General features: G+C 43.1%; 1 protein-coding gene across 1 annotated transcript in view; it reads left to right on the top strand.

Annotated features, from left to right (window-relative positions):
- Positions 1 to 15,587, top strand: part of frem3 (Fras1 related extracellular matrix 3) — a 144,595-nt gene that overhangs the window by 11,118 nt on the left and 117,890 nt on the right. The window contains exon 2 of the mRNA XM_055646139.1: positions 3,454 to 3,543. Within this exon, the coding sequence (XP_055502114.1) occupies positions 3,454 to 3,543 (90 nt within the window). The remainder of the gene's footprint in view (positions 1 to 3,453; positions 3,544 to 15,587) is intronic.

Here is a 15,587-nt window from a genome sequence, read left to right as displayed (position 1 = left end):
TAACTTTGTAATCTCAAAACTGCGTTCATCCCTCCTCTGAATATCTGTAAATTTGTGGTCATGCCTTCAGCTGCCCTGATATTATGATGTAAAATTCCTCCCATGTTGATATTCTATTTCCCTCTGCCATGCAAAATCTCCCAACTAAATCCCCTAACACTTTTCTTGAAAGACTAATAATTGGCTAACCATTTATTTAGCCTTCCTAACATTACCCTTTTTTTTAAAGTTTTGCAGAGTTTAATTATTGATTATGAGTATTCCTTTAGATATTTTACTACATTCATAGAATTGTTCAAATACACAGTTATAACCATAAAACCATATAACAATTACAGCACGGAAACAGGCAATCTCGGCCCTACAAGTCCATGCCGAACAACATTTTTTTTCCCCTTAGTCCCACCTGCCTGCACTCGTACCATAACCCTCCATTCCCTTCTCATCCATATGCCTATCCAATTTATTTTTAAATGATACCAATGAACCTGCCTCCACCACTTCCACTGGGAGCTCATTCCACACCGCCACCACTCTCTGCGTAAAGAAGTTCCCCCTCATATTACCCCTAAACTTCTGTCCCTTAATTCTGAAGTCATGTCCTCTTGTTTGAATCTTCCCTATTCTCAAAGGGAAAAGCTTGTCCACATCAACTCTGTCTATCCCTGTCATCATTTTAAAGACCTCTATCAGGTCCCCCCTTAACGTTCTGCGCTCCAGAGAATAAAGACCTAACTTATTCAACCTATCTCTGTAACTTAGTTGTTGAAACCCAGGCAACATTCTAGTAAATCTCCTCTGTACTCTCTCTATTTTGTTGACATCCTTCCTATCATTTGGCTACCAAAATTGTACACCATACTCCAGATTTGGTCTCACCAATGCCTTGTACAATTTTAACATTACATTACAGTTATAATATTGTTTCTGAATATAATATTTTATACAATGTAGTAAACTCCAAGCAAATGTTAGTCAGTGTCATGTTAACATGGGTTATAGATGGTGAACTTCTATAGGTATTTTTCCACATACACCATTTCTTCAGTGGAAGAGTTATAGAAATAGGGGAAAAAGCAGCAAGTTACAAGTGATTTTTCCAGAATTCCTCGGTCCGCCAAGGCCTACTGGAGCCCTCATTTCCTAACCATTTTAACTCCCATTCCCATACAGACCTTTCTGTCCCGGGCCTCCTCCGTTACCAGAATGAACTACCCACAAACTAACGGAAAGCATTTCATATTCCGTTGGGTAGCTTGCAACTCAATAACATGATTATTGAAATCTCTGATTTTAGGTACCCCCCCCTAATATAGCCCCAACTGATTGCACACCCATTTCCCCACTATTCCACCACTTTCCCCTTCCTCTGTCCCCTTCCACCTATATCCCTTCGTATTTCACTCCACTTTTTTAAACCTCTAGCCTTTGTCCACCCACTTGAAATCACAACCCCTCTCACAGCACCTATCACTTTGCCAGGCTTTGTCCCGCTCCCAATTCTTTTCTAGTTGTCTACCTCTTACTACGATCAGTCTGAAGAAGGGTCCCAACCAAAAAAGTCACCCCTGTACCCCAGTGCTGCTGCCTGACCCGCTGAGTTACTCCAGCACTTTGTGTTTCGTTGATCTGAAATGTTTGCGGACACAAATGGATCGTAGAATGCAATGTGCAGAACATTTTTTTAAATGGTTGAAATTTTATTTTCCATTTTCTCTCTTATTTTGTCCCATATTGCACCTTATCCGCTCACTGGTGTAAAGAGAATATGATGTATTTACATGATATATCTGTTCATGTTATTCAAGGGTCATGCATGTGGTGTTGTGATAGATTATTGTCTTTACTCTCCTGTCTTGCGAAAGCATCACCGGTCACTTTGTTCCTGGCATTGAACTAAGATGGTGATTTGCACTTGGAGATAACCTTGGATTCAGGCCTTTCCCACTCAACGACACTGCACGACGGTGCACCAATTCTTTATTTGTGCTTAGATTACCCAAAGAGTAAAACTTATTTTTTAAAAAGCCAGGCTTAACATTTCTGACCCAAATGAATGAAAAGTAAAACATTAACCCTGTCATCTTTTAAGATGCTTCTGGATTGATTTTTGCTTTGTTTTTCTATAATGCAAAGAATAATAATCTGCACTATGCATCTACACAATGATTTCCAGGCTATTGATTTTTTTTTAAACTTTAGAGTCATAGAATCATAGAGTGGTACAGTCTCTTTGGCCCAACTTGTCCACACTCCCCAACATGTCCCAGCTACCCTAGTTCCACCTTGCTGTGTTTGGTCCATATCCCTCCAAACCTGTCCTAACCACATGAAAGAAATGTTGCAGCTAACAAATTAGCTAGTTAATCTCCCCTCCCTGATGGATATCTACACCTCCCGCTGCCTTAGCAGGGCAAAGAATATCATCAAAGACAGCTCCCATCCTGCGTTTGGACTGTTCGACCTGCTGCCCTCTGGAAGGCGCTATAGGTGCATCAAATCCAGGACAAATAGACTCAGGAATAGTTGCTTTCCGAAAATTATAACTACTCTTAATTCAAATTCACACATGCACTGACTTCACAGCCCAACACCCGGACTTCCATCTGTATATATGTATATAGCACCGCAGAATTGTGCACCTATCCCCCCCCCCCCCCCCCCCTCTCCCTTCTGTTTTTGTTTTTCTGTTTCTTGTTTTTTGTACTAAATTATATGTATGCACTGAGTACGAGCAGCTTTTAATTTCATTGTACATGTATAGTGACAATAAATGGCATATCATTAATGCTGCCTAGAAATCATTGCCTTAGATACACCAGTCTAACTATTCCTTAAATGTTGGGATAGTCCCTGCCTCAACTACCTCACTCATCTGGCAGCTTGTGTGATAAAGTAACTTTTAAATATTTTCACCTTCACCATAAACCTATTGGAGGACTTGTGGCAGAATTGCTGTTGACATTTTGTTCCATCAAAATATCTTGCTACTGACAGGCACAGAATGGGGACGCATTAAATTGGTGTCATGCCCAGTGTTAATTGGTGTTGCCCTCCATCATACAACAGATGGATGATGGATATTTGAAGTCGATAAAATGCCAGGAATTCATAACATTTCTGACTGGCGAAAGAGGGGAATCAGGAATGAATGAAAAGCATCAAGTGAAACATTAACCCTGTCACTTTCTTCACAGATGCTTCTTGGATTTTGCATTTTCTGTCTTTGTTTTCTATCCACCATTGTTATGCAAAGAATAATAATCTGCACTATGCATCAAAACAATGATTTCCAGGCAGGAATTAACCAGCTAATTTGTAAGGTGCAACATTTCTTTCACTTGGCTATGCTGTAATTCATGAGTTTGAAGTGTATTTAGAATAATAACGTAACCATTCGCTTGCTAATGAACCCAACAATCTATTAATTGGCTGTGAATTCCATTTTGACAGCGGACATTGATGACATGAAGATCTCTTACGTTTTGTGTGAAGGTGAAAATGCAACAAATGATGCCTTCTATTTCTCCATTGAAGATGCTGGTAAGACTTTGCTTATTACTTGGTTTAATCTACTGGCTATCTTATCAAATGTTTTTTTATTGAGGAGTTGCTGCCGATGAATTGAGGCAGCTTCATCTTTATTACTAATATGTGGCCTATCACCTACTGTTACTATGTGAAAATATTTAAGGGCTGTGGCTCAGCGGCTGCCTTACAGTGCTTACAGCGCCAGAGACCCAGGTTCGATCCCGGCTACAGGTGCTGTCTGTACGGAGTTTGTACGTTCCGTGTGGGTTTTCTCTGAGATCTTTGGTTTCCTCCCACACTCCAAAGACGTACAGATTTGTAGGTTAATTCGCTTGATATATGTGGAAATTGTCCCGAGTACGTGTAGGATAGTGTTAATGTGCGAGGATCGCTTGTCGGCACGGACTTGGTGGGACAAAGGCCTGTTTCCACGCTGTATCTCTAAACTAAACTAAATTGTTGAGTACACTGAAATTCATTGTAAATCCAAAAGGCAATTATATTTAAGCTGTTGATTAATCCTGATTATTACATGAAGAGAAATCAATAATCCAGATCAAACTACTACAGTGTAAACCTTTGTTTTGCAGGCACATACTTTCTAAGTAGGCTAATAATTATGTTACAAATGAGACAATTTCTTTATGAATTACAGAATGAATGCCAGTGTATTCCTGTTGTTTGAGCGTTTTGGTCTGAGTGAGGAGGTAATTGATTTGTTCTTTAATCCAAACCTTTAGCACAGCCTTAGCACCAAAGACTGGATTTTACAATATTTTGCAAATAAGTGGCATCATTTCCATTTGCATATTACTGGATTTTTGTTTGATAGTTCGTGTTAGATATATATTTTACCTTCTACATCCAATCCAGGACATGGGTGAAAGGGGCAATCTACTCTGTGTCTCCTTAATCAACCAGCATCTGAATCAGGAAGTGCCACTTAAAAAGTTTGACACTGGGCAGATACACAGGTTAATAGTAAGATTAAACGAGAACTTACCAGTTCGAAGTTTGATCGTTATTTTATGAGGAGTAACGTTGAGGGATTACGTGAAGAACCCGCCAGGACGCATGCGTGTCATTCTTCAAAGCAGCGGTGTGAAATCACAGATAACAGTAATGACCTGAACATAGTAAGATTAGAGAAAAAAGGATACCAGTTGAACTTTATGATCGGGGGTGTGAGCGGAGGGCACGTAAACCCTCAACGTTACTCCTCATAAAATAACGATCAAACTTCGAACTGGTAAGTTCTCGTTTAATCTTACTATTTTACTGCGGAGTCACACGAGTGACTACGTGAAGATTTCAAAGCTCTGTGATTTCATGCCGTGGAAACGAGTCCATGCCTCACAACTGCCTTAATTGACTAAGGGGGGAAATAGTGTTAACGTATTCAAACATGAATCCGACATCGAAATTCCATGATGAACTATTAACAACAATTATAGCCCCTGTCTTATGGGGTAATCATGATACAGATCTAATTTTGATTCTGCAATGTCACATCTCATTGCCTTTGCGCTGTTTAGAGTTCTCTATGTATAAGAACAAATGTCTCATAATGCATAGGCAATCATCTATTGGGTATGCACTGAACTCGATATGAGGCCTGACGATCCCGGTCTGTTCTGTTAAACTCATTCGTGGATGTAAAAAGTTATTTTACTCGTAGAAGAGGTGTTACTATCCAGCCTTGATTTATGTAAAGACTGAATTCTGTGCTGAGACCAATGCCATATGCATGACCATGTCATGTGCAAGTCTTTGCAGGGACAGAGCTGTAGCTGGTGACCAATTCCTCAATAATGTTGGACTATACTCATATACCATATAAGGGAAACTAGTCCTTGGGGATAACATTAATAATTCCCCTCATGAGTTTAGTCACCAGGGGGTGAGACCCGACAGAATGACGCTCTGATCCTTGCCCCAGAATACTGAAAAGGCACTACTGGCGCAGTTTGTGGCACTAAACTGAGCCCCTCATCATAGTGGAGGCTAGCCAGGAATTTCAGAACAGAGTTATGTTCGTCGTACAGTAGTGATGTTGTTCCAAGAACAATGTTTCCCACTTCCTGATGTGGACCCGATATAGTTTCTTCTTGGACTGCATGTGAGCTGCTGCATATGTTCATTGTTCAGTTCGTTAGTCCCAGGTCCGGAAATGGTTACTTAAGATTCTGCTGACGAACACATTTGTCCTATTATGGTAGGGGTGATTTTCCCGCCCGTTACGGGATGTACCAACAATCTGGTTATTTTGGAACGGAGAGCCATGTTTAGTTGTATTTTGCATAATACCCGACTGATGAGGCAGAAAGGAGGGAATGCATAGAAAGAACAATCCCCACCCCCAACCCCCCCCCCCCCCCCCACCCCCCAATGCAGCAAGAAGGCATCCATCGCCGATGCCCCAGTCTGATTCCCAAGAAACACAGATAGGCAACTGGTGATTAAGCCGAGATGCAATAGATCAATCTCTGGTGTTTCATATCATGCTACAATATCAGCAAACACTTTGTGGTCCAACATCCATTCGATGTTTGTCATGAATTTGCGTGACCTGGTGTCTGCCACTAAATTTGAGGTTACCTGGTAGGTAACTAGCTGATATTCAAATGTTTTTCTGAATACACCATTGCCAAATTGTGTTAGCCGGATTATCACATGATACCGATTAGATTCCACCCATGCAGTTAGTATATGTCACCATGGTGGTGTTATCAATCTGTAGTCTAACATGCAGTTGATGCATTTCTGAACAGTATGATTTCAGTCCATAGAACGCACCCAACATTTCCAAGTAGTTTATGACATGTATCTGAAGCAATGATGCATCCCATCTATATCCACAACTAGAGATGGGATTAGTAACACGCCAACCATGAACACTGGCATCAGTTTTTAGCACCACTGAATGGTTGCTGACAATGATAGGGTTTGAACAATGCCCAATATTTCCCCTATCATTGTAATTCCGTGATTGCTTAGATTGGTAGCCTCATTGGTCTCTACACATGACCAGTATTGATTTTAAGTGCTTATACCTTTGTCCTTGTAATTATTGGTAATACAAAGGTCAAACAGTGTGGCTGGAAAGGCCACAGTATTGCCAATTACCCTTGCTACCAGTCGAATAGGTGGTTTACTGATGTCAATGAGGTTGTTGGCCTCAGTTAAGTCTGTACCTTCCTTTGATAAGTTACCCACATGTAGACTAAGTCAAAGGTGAACCCCAAGTAGTCCTTAGTGGTGGAAGGTGTTAGCTTAGAATTAATACCGTCTATAATCCTTCCGCATAGGCACCGTATAGTAAGCATCTTTTAATGGATGCAATCCATAAAGTAGCCTATGGAATCAATTGTTTGGCAGTAACAAAGGTTTCCAATTTCGAATGAATTTACTGCACAATGTATTCAGGTTTGTCAGACCTGAATGTTTGATAACCACATCTTTTTGTTTTTCGTAAAGATATTGACACAAATTCCAAAGAGTCGTGTTGGGATTTCCCCATGATTCCCTAGCATCTAGCCTCTCCAGTTCATCATGCGCTTCCAATTTTTCTTATCGTGAAGGCACGAACATTCAGTTCGGTACATGCTGAACCGAGAAATTTTGTGCACAAATTCAATTGTATATCCCTGAACACTAGGTAGAAAATAAGTGTTAGTAGTTATTGCACTCCATGCCTCCCAATAAAATGTAATCTACACACCAATTTGTGTTATTTACACCTCCTGTTTTTTGGAAGAGACCAGACACCTCTACCTCCATGGTGACCAGTGGAAAGTTTGTTTTCTTCCTTGCAGTCGCCGTAGAGGTTGTGGCGTTGGTTTTTGGATTTGGGATTTGGGGTTGCACGTCTTCCACGAAGGCCGGTCTGGGCCAGACCTAAAATACCTCTGTCCTGTAGCCCGGCCTTTGAGCTTTCACCAGCTTCTGTGTGTCTTCCTGCTGGTGGGTGTGTGGAGGTGCTGTTGTCGTGTGTAGGAGATCCTGCCTGTTGCCGCCTTTATGAGCCCTAGGGTATTGGCCTCCTTATTGAGCTCTTTTACCTGTTTTGACAGGTTGCCCCCAAGTAGTAATATTGGTGGTTTAATCCCTCCAGGTCTGCACAGCTCTGCAAACTTAGGGTTTAAAGCTGGGCAGATGGCGTTCTCCTAAGACTATTAATCTCATACTTCGAATTGCAGAATAATGCCACAGCGTCTTAGCTAAACATCCTGCCTTCTGACTCCTGTTCCAATGTGTTTTCAGACCCATTTTCCGGTGCCAAATATTTGGCAGTAGTGTCTATTACAGCCATGTTCCTGGAGTTGTTTTTAGATGTACAAACTTGGACTCCTTTTCCAGGAGGTTTCCTTGTACTTTTCTGTACTTGAAATGCCTGTAGCACCAGTGCAGGTTAGTTAGCAAAACTCAGCTCCTTATACAGCCTGCCGCAAATTCACATCATCACTTTGCCATATTTTTCTGCGAGGATAGGTGTGAAAAACACCTCGCGGTAGACTATGTGAACTTCTATAGTTGCAAATATCCTCTGGTGCTTCACATTCATCTAACCTCTGGGAAATATGGATCTGGTTTTCAAAAACCTTGAAAGTGTTGCATAAACGGTTATATTCAGTAATTGCAAGATAACGTACTGGAGTTTTATGGTCTGCTATCGTCCCGTTAAATTTGTAAATCATACTTCCCAATGGCCTCCAAACACTAATACTGTTGCTGCTCCTCAGCAGGGAGTTCAAGTACGGTGTCTGTGCAAGATCTCCGCTAGGTTGCCCTGATAACTCAGCCTGTGCCCCTTTTCCGGGGTTATGTCCGAGCCCGGGTGGTACTAGAGTGGGGCTACGTGCAGTCCACGGGGGGATTGGGGGGGATTTCTGGCTCTGCTGGGCACAGCGGGGGGTGGAATGCTTTCTTAACAAGTAGCAATGTTACAAAATTTTGAGATTTAAAAAATCAAGTCTGCAATTTATCCCATCAGATAAAGCACAAAAATAAGTTTAATTTGACACCTAATTCACTTTCATATCTTCAGTATTAAAAACGTTATGGCCATTTTCATACTCGGAAATTAGCATCTTGTTCCCTATTGATTTTCCATTGACTTAACACAAAAGCTGTGATCAAGGACAGTGAAATGGCCATAACTTTCTTAAAAATTAAGAGAACTGAAAGAAATTTTCAGTTATTATAGATTGAAGCATTCTGAAACAAATATAAAACAATCTTACTTGGATGACCTGAAATTAAAGAATATAATTAGTTAGTTACCCAATTGTAGCTAATTCCAAACTTCAATTACTAGATCTAAACATCTATCCATTTCTTAAGAAAAGATTAACATTTTTAAATAGCCTAAGTGTCGAAATAACATTCACAAAGAATTCACAATAAAACATGATTTTTAAATCTCATTAACATTAATTTATAGGCCAAATGGAAGGAATTTAGTGTTTAATTGCTGTAAATTAATGGCCATTTAAATCAGCTTTCAAGTGGGATCCTGTGGAACTTCGTGGAACACGCTGGTTTGGAACGTTCCCATTGCGGTAGATTTGTACCCCATATGCCCAGAAAAATACTGTGGGATTTAATGGGGACCCAAATTAGCTACTCGTAACATAAAACTTTGTATAAAGGGATCTTAAGAAGCGCTTTTTAATGTAAAAATAAACAACCTACCTTCCATTGTCCCCTGTATGAGATCCGTCCCATTGTTGGCGGTCGCGGGTTTCGAGGATAATTTTTAACCTACTATAACAATTAAATTAACCAATTAAGTTTAAAAATAACTGCAGCGAATGAATCTCGCAGCGATTTTTCATCAGCAACTAAGTAGGCTGAACAACCTCGATTTGAATAGCCAAGGGAAAATCGGGTTTTAAACCCGCCCCCCTCTCAACGGCGCCAAAACCACGCACACACGGGCATGGACAGATCTGCAGCCCCGCTGAAGGTAGGTTTTGCAACATACCTATAACAAGGATGGGGGAAATATTTATCTAATGTTCATTTTATTAGTTTTACTTGTACTGTAGTGGCCGTTTGTTTGAATTGTTTAGTGTTGTAAATAGCATTGTAAATAATTGAATTAATCTACAGTGGATTTTTGGTTTAAAAAAAAGATAACTCTGCCTGTTGACACTTGAAATCAACGTTGATATGTTGACCTCTTGGGCAGTATCCCGGAGACTGGGTGCTGCCCTTGGACCACATCTCAGCGTGCGTTGTGACTCCAGGAAAGGAGCGAAGCAAATTAGGAGTGAAAAAAGGCTAACAAAAACAGAGCAGCTGTACCTCTGCCGTTCTGCTCCGCACCAGCAAGAGGCTAAATTGACAAAGGATTAAGTAACCTTGGTGAAAACAATTATGGCCCACTGTGGATCGGCTTCCAGTGTTGACATGCAAATGCAGGGCAGTAGAAAGTGACAGGTTGACTGACATGTCTGAAGGGGAATGCCAATGGGTGGGGGAAATGTGGTTTAGGATAAAAGCAAAACTCTGAGGAGCCAACAGGAAAAGGTTTTGTCAGCTTTCTTAACCTTTCAAGGGATCAAATTAAAATAAAGCATTTTAGTTTAGTTTAGTTTAGTTTAGAGATACAGCGTGGAAACAGGCCCTTCGGCCCACCCAGTCCACACCGCCAGCGATCCCAGCTCATTAACATTATCCTACACACACGGAGCACAATTTATACTTGTACCAAGTCACTTAACCTACAAACCCGTACGTCTTTGGAGTGTGGGAGGAAACCAAAGAACTCGGAGAAAACCCACGCTGTCACGGGGATAACGTACAAACTCCACAAAGACAGCACCCATGGTCAGGATCGAACCTGGCCCTTTGGTTCTGCAAGCGCTGTAAGGCAGCAACTCTGCCGCTGCGCCACCGTGCCGCCCTGTAGTTTAGGTGTGTGTGGTATTGTGTGCGGATGTGGCGCCGACGGACAAGAAGCCAAAGCAAAGAAGTCGAAGCCAAAGAACTGAATAGAAACGAGGCCGAAACGCCAATGAACCGAAAGAGTCCGAAGACGAAACGCCTACTAACCGTAAGGATGGGACGCTTAAATGCAAACTAACTGAAAGGGCGGGACGCCTATGAACCAACAAACCGAAAGGCTGCATCATCTGAAAGCAAACTTACCGAATGGCCGCTCTGTCGAAACGCCACCTACCCGAAAGGCGGCGTCGCCTACAGGCCAAAGGACCGACTGCCGCACAACTGAAACGTCCAATAACAGACTTGCCGTTGCTAGGGGGGCGGGAAATGTCAGCGATTGGTCCAGACCCCCGCGTCCATCACATCACTGTGAAGGGATGAACATTGTCCCAAACCTCCGCTCCACCTGACCCACAGCCTGCGGAGGGTGGCCGTGGGAGAGTGGGGGCTGTCCCAAGCGATACACACCTTTGGCCACTTTCAACTTGGTGCTTGGGTTCAGATTGCCCAGTCACCTATGGCTTGTGTGGGAAAATGAACCCCACGCTCCCGTCTCCCCCTTCTCTCTCCCCCTCTCTCTCTCTCCCTCTCTCTCTCTCCCTTCTCTCTCTCCCCTCTTGCTCCACTCTTCTCTCTCTCCTCCTCTCTCTTCCCCTCCTCTCTCTCCCCTTCTCTCTCTCTTCCCCTTCCCTATCCCCCCCACCCACTCTCTATCCCTTCTCTCTCTCCCCCTCTCTCTCTCTCCCTTCTCTCTCTCCCTTCTCTCTCCTCCCCTCTCTCTCTCCTCTCTCCTCCTCTCTCTCCTCCTCTCCCTCCCCCTCCTCTCTCTCCCCTTCTCTCTCTCTCTCCCCCCCTCTCTTCTCTCCCCCATCTCTCACTCCGCCGTCTCTACTCGTCCCACAGTCGCTGACCGCGATGCACCGCCATCGGACCCCAACCCCCACACTAGGGTGACTGCCCCCCCCCCCCCCCCCCCCGGACCCCCGGACTTTGACACCCACACTAGGCTGACTTTCCCCGGCCGTGGGAGCAGACGTTTTATTTATTACCGTCTCGGTGTATGCGGAACGCACCCAAGCTCCCACGCACAAAACAGGCAGCATCTCTGGAGAGAAGGAATGGGCGACGTTTCTTGCCGAGACCTTTCTTCAGAGTGCGTCTAAAGGGTCTGGACCCGAAACGCCACCCATTCCTTCTCTCCAGAGATGCTGCCTGTTCAGCTGAGTTACTCCAGCATTTTGTGTCTATCTTTTGAGTCCATCTCCGAATGTAAGAACGATTTATACATGTAATACACCAGTCAAATAACCAGGTATAAATGTATATCATGTATTACATGTATAAATTGTTCTTACATTCCGGAACATGGTTATTTAAGTGGTTGCATTATTTCCCTGTCCTAACAGCCTTTGTTTTAACCGGTGATTACATCCATTCCATTCCTCCCTCGTAAAGATGTGGGATTTCAATTTGAGCGCACTTGTTTGATTAGATGCAAGCGGCATGTACGGCGTCTCTCCTTGGCTTCGACTTCTTTGCTTCAGCTTCTTGTCTGTCGGCGCCACGACCGGGTACCGTGTAGTATGGTGCTGCTTTTTAGGGAAATAAAATGCAGCTAATTGAAATGTAGTTAATTAAATTAATGAGTGCAATTAGTCTGGGAGTTCTTAGTTTCTGCTCAGAGTGAGTTCTTCCAGGAAACATCATCTCTTGCTATGTGATTGGCAATCGTCCATCAATTCAGCTCCATATTAAAGTAAAGCTTTTATCATAGTGGAGTCTGATCAATTTCTCATTTTTCCATTCAGTCTCTTTCCTCACGGCTTCACTGACCCTTTAGATTATTTTTCATTGAATTTTTAGTAAGTGGATAGAAGTTGTTTTAACAAAGGGACAGATATCAACTGAGTCCTTTAAGAGAATAAAGATCTTTGATCATTCTTTAGGAAACGGGAGTTCCTCGCTTCCATTATAGATGAGGCTCTCACTAGGGTCTCCTCGATATCCTGCCGCTCCGCTCTTACTCCCCCTCCTCCTATTCGTAACCAGGACAGAGTCCCCCTTGTCCTCATCTTCTACCCCATCAGCCGTCGCATACAGCATATAATCCTCGCCACCTCCAACGGGATCCCACTACTGGCCACATCTTCCCATCTCCACTCCTTTTTGCTTTCCGCAGAGACTGTTCCCTCCGTAACTCCCTGGTCAACTCGTCCTTTCTCACCCAAACCACCCCCTCCCCAGGTACTTTCTCCTGCACCTGCAGGAGCTGCAACACCTGTCCCTTTACATCCCCCCTCGACTCCATCCAAGGACCCAAACAGTCTTTCCAGGTGAGGCAGAGGTTCACCTGCACCGCCTCCAACCTCATTTACTGTATCCGCTGTTCCAGGTGTCAACTTCTCTACATCGGCGAGACCAAGCGCAGGCTCGGCGATCGTTTCACTGAACACCTCCGCTCAGTCCGTCTTAACCAACCTGATCTCCCGGTGGCCCAGCACTTCAACTCCCCTTCCCATTCCCAATCTGACCTTTCTGTCCTGGGCCTCCCACATTGTAAGAGTGAGTCCCACCGCAAATTGCAGGAACAGCACCTCATATTTCGCTTGGGTAGCTTATACCCCAGCAGTATGAACATTAACTTCAGATAGCCCTTACTTTCTCTCTCCATCCCCTTCCCCTTCCCAGTTCTCCCACTAGTCTTACTGTCTCCTACTACATTCTATCTTTGTCCCGCCCCCTCCCCGACATCATGTCTGAAGAAGGGTTTTGACCTGAAACATCGCCCATTGCTCTCCAGAGATGCTGCCTCACCCGCTGACTTACTCCTGTATTTTGTATCTACCAAAGTTCTTTTACGCCAATGTTGTCCTGATATTTGCCTGTTACAAGTCAAGTCAAGTCAAGTTTATTCATCACATACACATACGAGATGTGCAGTGAAATGAAAAGTGGCAATGCTCGTGGACTTTGTGCAAACAAACAAACAAACAAACTACAAACAGAATGGAACAGAATCACATATTCTTTTACATATTACATATTGTGGGAGGAAGGAAAAAGGGAAACAAAAAAAACAGCAATTTAAAAAAAACAGTAGAATGGTACAGTAAAGTTAGTCCCTGGTGAGATAGGAGTTTACAGTCCTAATGGCCTCTGGGAAGAAACTCCTTCTCAACCTCTCCGTTCTCACAGCATGGCAATGGAGGCGTTTGCCTGACTGTAGTAGCTGGAACCGCCCGTTGCAGGGGTGGAAGGGGTTTCCCATGATCTTATTGGCTCTGGAGTTACACCTTCTGATATATAGATCCTGTAGAGGGGCGAGTGTAATTCCCATAGTGCGTTCGGCCGAATGAACTACTCTCTGCAGAGCCTACTTGTCCTGGGCAGCGCAGTTCCCAAACCAAATCGTGATATTTCCGGACACGATGCTTTCCACAGCCGCTGAGTAGAAGCACTGGAGGATCCTCAGAGACACTCTGAATTTCCTCAATTGCCTGAGGTGGTAAAGGCGCTGCCTTACTCACGAGTGCTGCGGCGTGTGATGTCCATGTCATATCCTCAGAGATGTGGACTCCCAGGTATTTAAAATAGCTCACCCTTTATGACTTAGCTGTTATTAATGGAAATTTGACATCTAATCTTGATTTCCTTTCTTGATCAACATTTTTGAATCACAAAGTGGACCATATAATTGCCGAATTCTCCTAGTATAGAAAGATGAGAAAACTGCAGCAATATATATATATATATATTGTGAAAGAGGAAAAGGGTTGACTCAAGCAAGTAATGGTGTCACAAACACATGGATTAGAGTTTTTCAGAGAAATACAATAATGCAATAGAGGAAATAAAAAAAATATGGATTGAGAAAAGACCTTTAGACGTTCAGCACATTTCAAACACAGAAAACTATTATTGGTTTCATAATATACTTTGCTTCTTCTCAAATACATTTTGAGTAATTACAACACCATGGAAGCAACAAATTGAAAATAATTAAAAATGCTGAGGTCTGAAGAAGGGTCTCGACCCAAAACGTCACTCACTCTTTCTCTCCAGAGATGCTGCCTGGCCCGCTGAGTTACACCAGCATTTTGTGTCTTTCTTTGAAGATTCATCAGTGTTGATTTGTAATTTCATTATTTCAGTAAGACATGACCCTTGGCTCAAGTATCAATAGATTAGTACAGAGGAATCCATGGAGTCATGGAGCATGGAAACAGGCCCTTCGGCCCAACTTGCCCGTGCTTACCAAGATACATAGAAACATAGAAACATAGAAATTAGGTGCAGGAGTAGGCCATTCGGCCCTTCGAGCCTGCACCGCCATTCAATATGATCATGGCTGATCATCCAACTCAGTATCCCGTACCTGCCTTCTCTCCATACCCTCTGATCCCCTTAGCCACAAGGGCCCTCTAACTCCCTCTTAAATATAGCCAATGAACTGGCCTCGACTACCCTCTGTGGCAGAGAGTTCCAGAGATTCACCACTCTCTGTGTGAAAAAAGTTCTTCTCATCTCAGTTTTAAAAGATTTCCCCCTTATCCCTAAGCTGTGACCCCTTGTCCTGGACTTCCCCAACATTGGGAGCAATCTTCCTGCATCTAGCCTGTCCAACCCCTTAAGAATTTTGTAAGTTTCTATAAGATCCCCTCTCAATCTCCTAAATTCTAGAGAGTATAAACCAAGTCTATCCAGTCTTTCTTCATAAGACAGTCCTGACATCCCAGGAATCAGTCTGGTGAACCTTCTCTGCACTCCCTCTACGGCAATAATGTCCTTCCTCAGATTTGGAGACCAAAACTGTACGCAATACTCCAGGTGTGGTCTCACCAAGACCCTGTACAACTGCAGTAGAACCTCCCTGCTCCTATACTCAAATCCTTTTGCTATGAAACTATGCTGCAACTATGCTTGTCCCACCTGCCGCATTTGACCAATATCCCTGTAAAACCTTCCTATCCATGTACTCCCCAAATATCTTTGAAATGTTATCATAGTACTATGTCAATGATTTGGATAGAATGTACACGGCATGATTGGCAAATTGGTAGATGACACTAAACTGTGTGACATAGTAGATAGCGAAGTTAGTTATC

This window comes from Leucoraja erinacea, chromosome 1, assembly GCF_028641065.1.
Source record: "Leucoraja erinacea ecotype New England chromosome 1, Leri_hhj_1, whole genome shotgun sequence".
NCBI classification, from domain to species: Eukaryota; Metazoa; Chordata; class Chondrichthyes; order Rajiformes; family Rajidae; genus Leucoraja; species Leucoraja erinaceus.
This window is presented reverse-complemented; position numbering and strand designations above follow the sequence as displayed.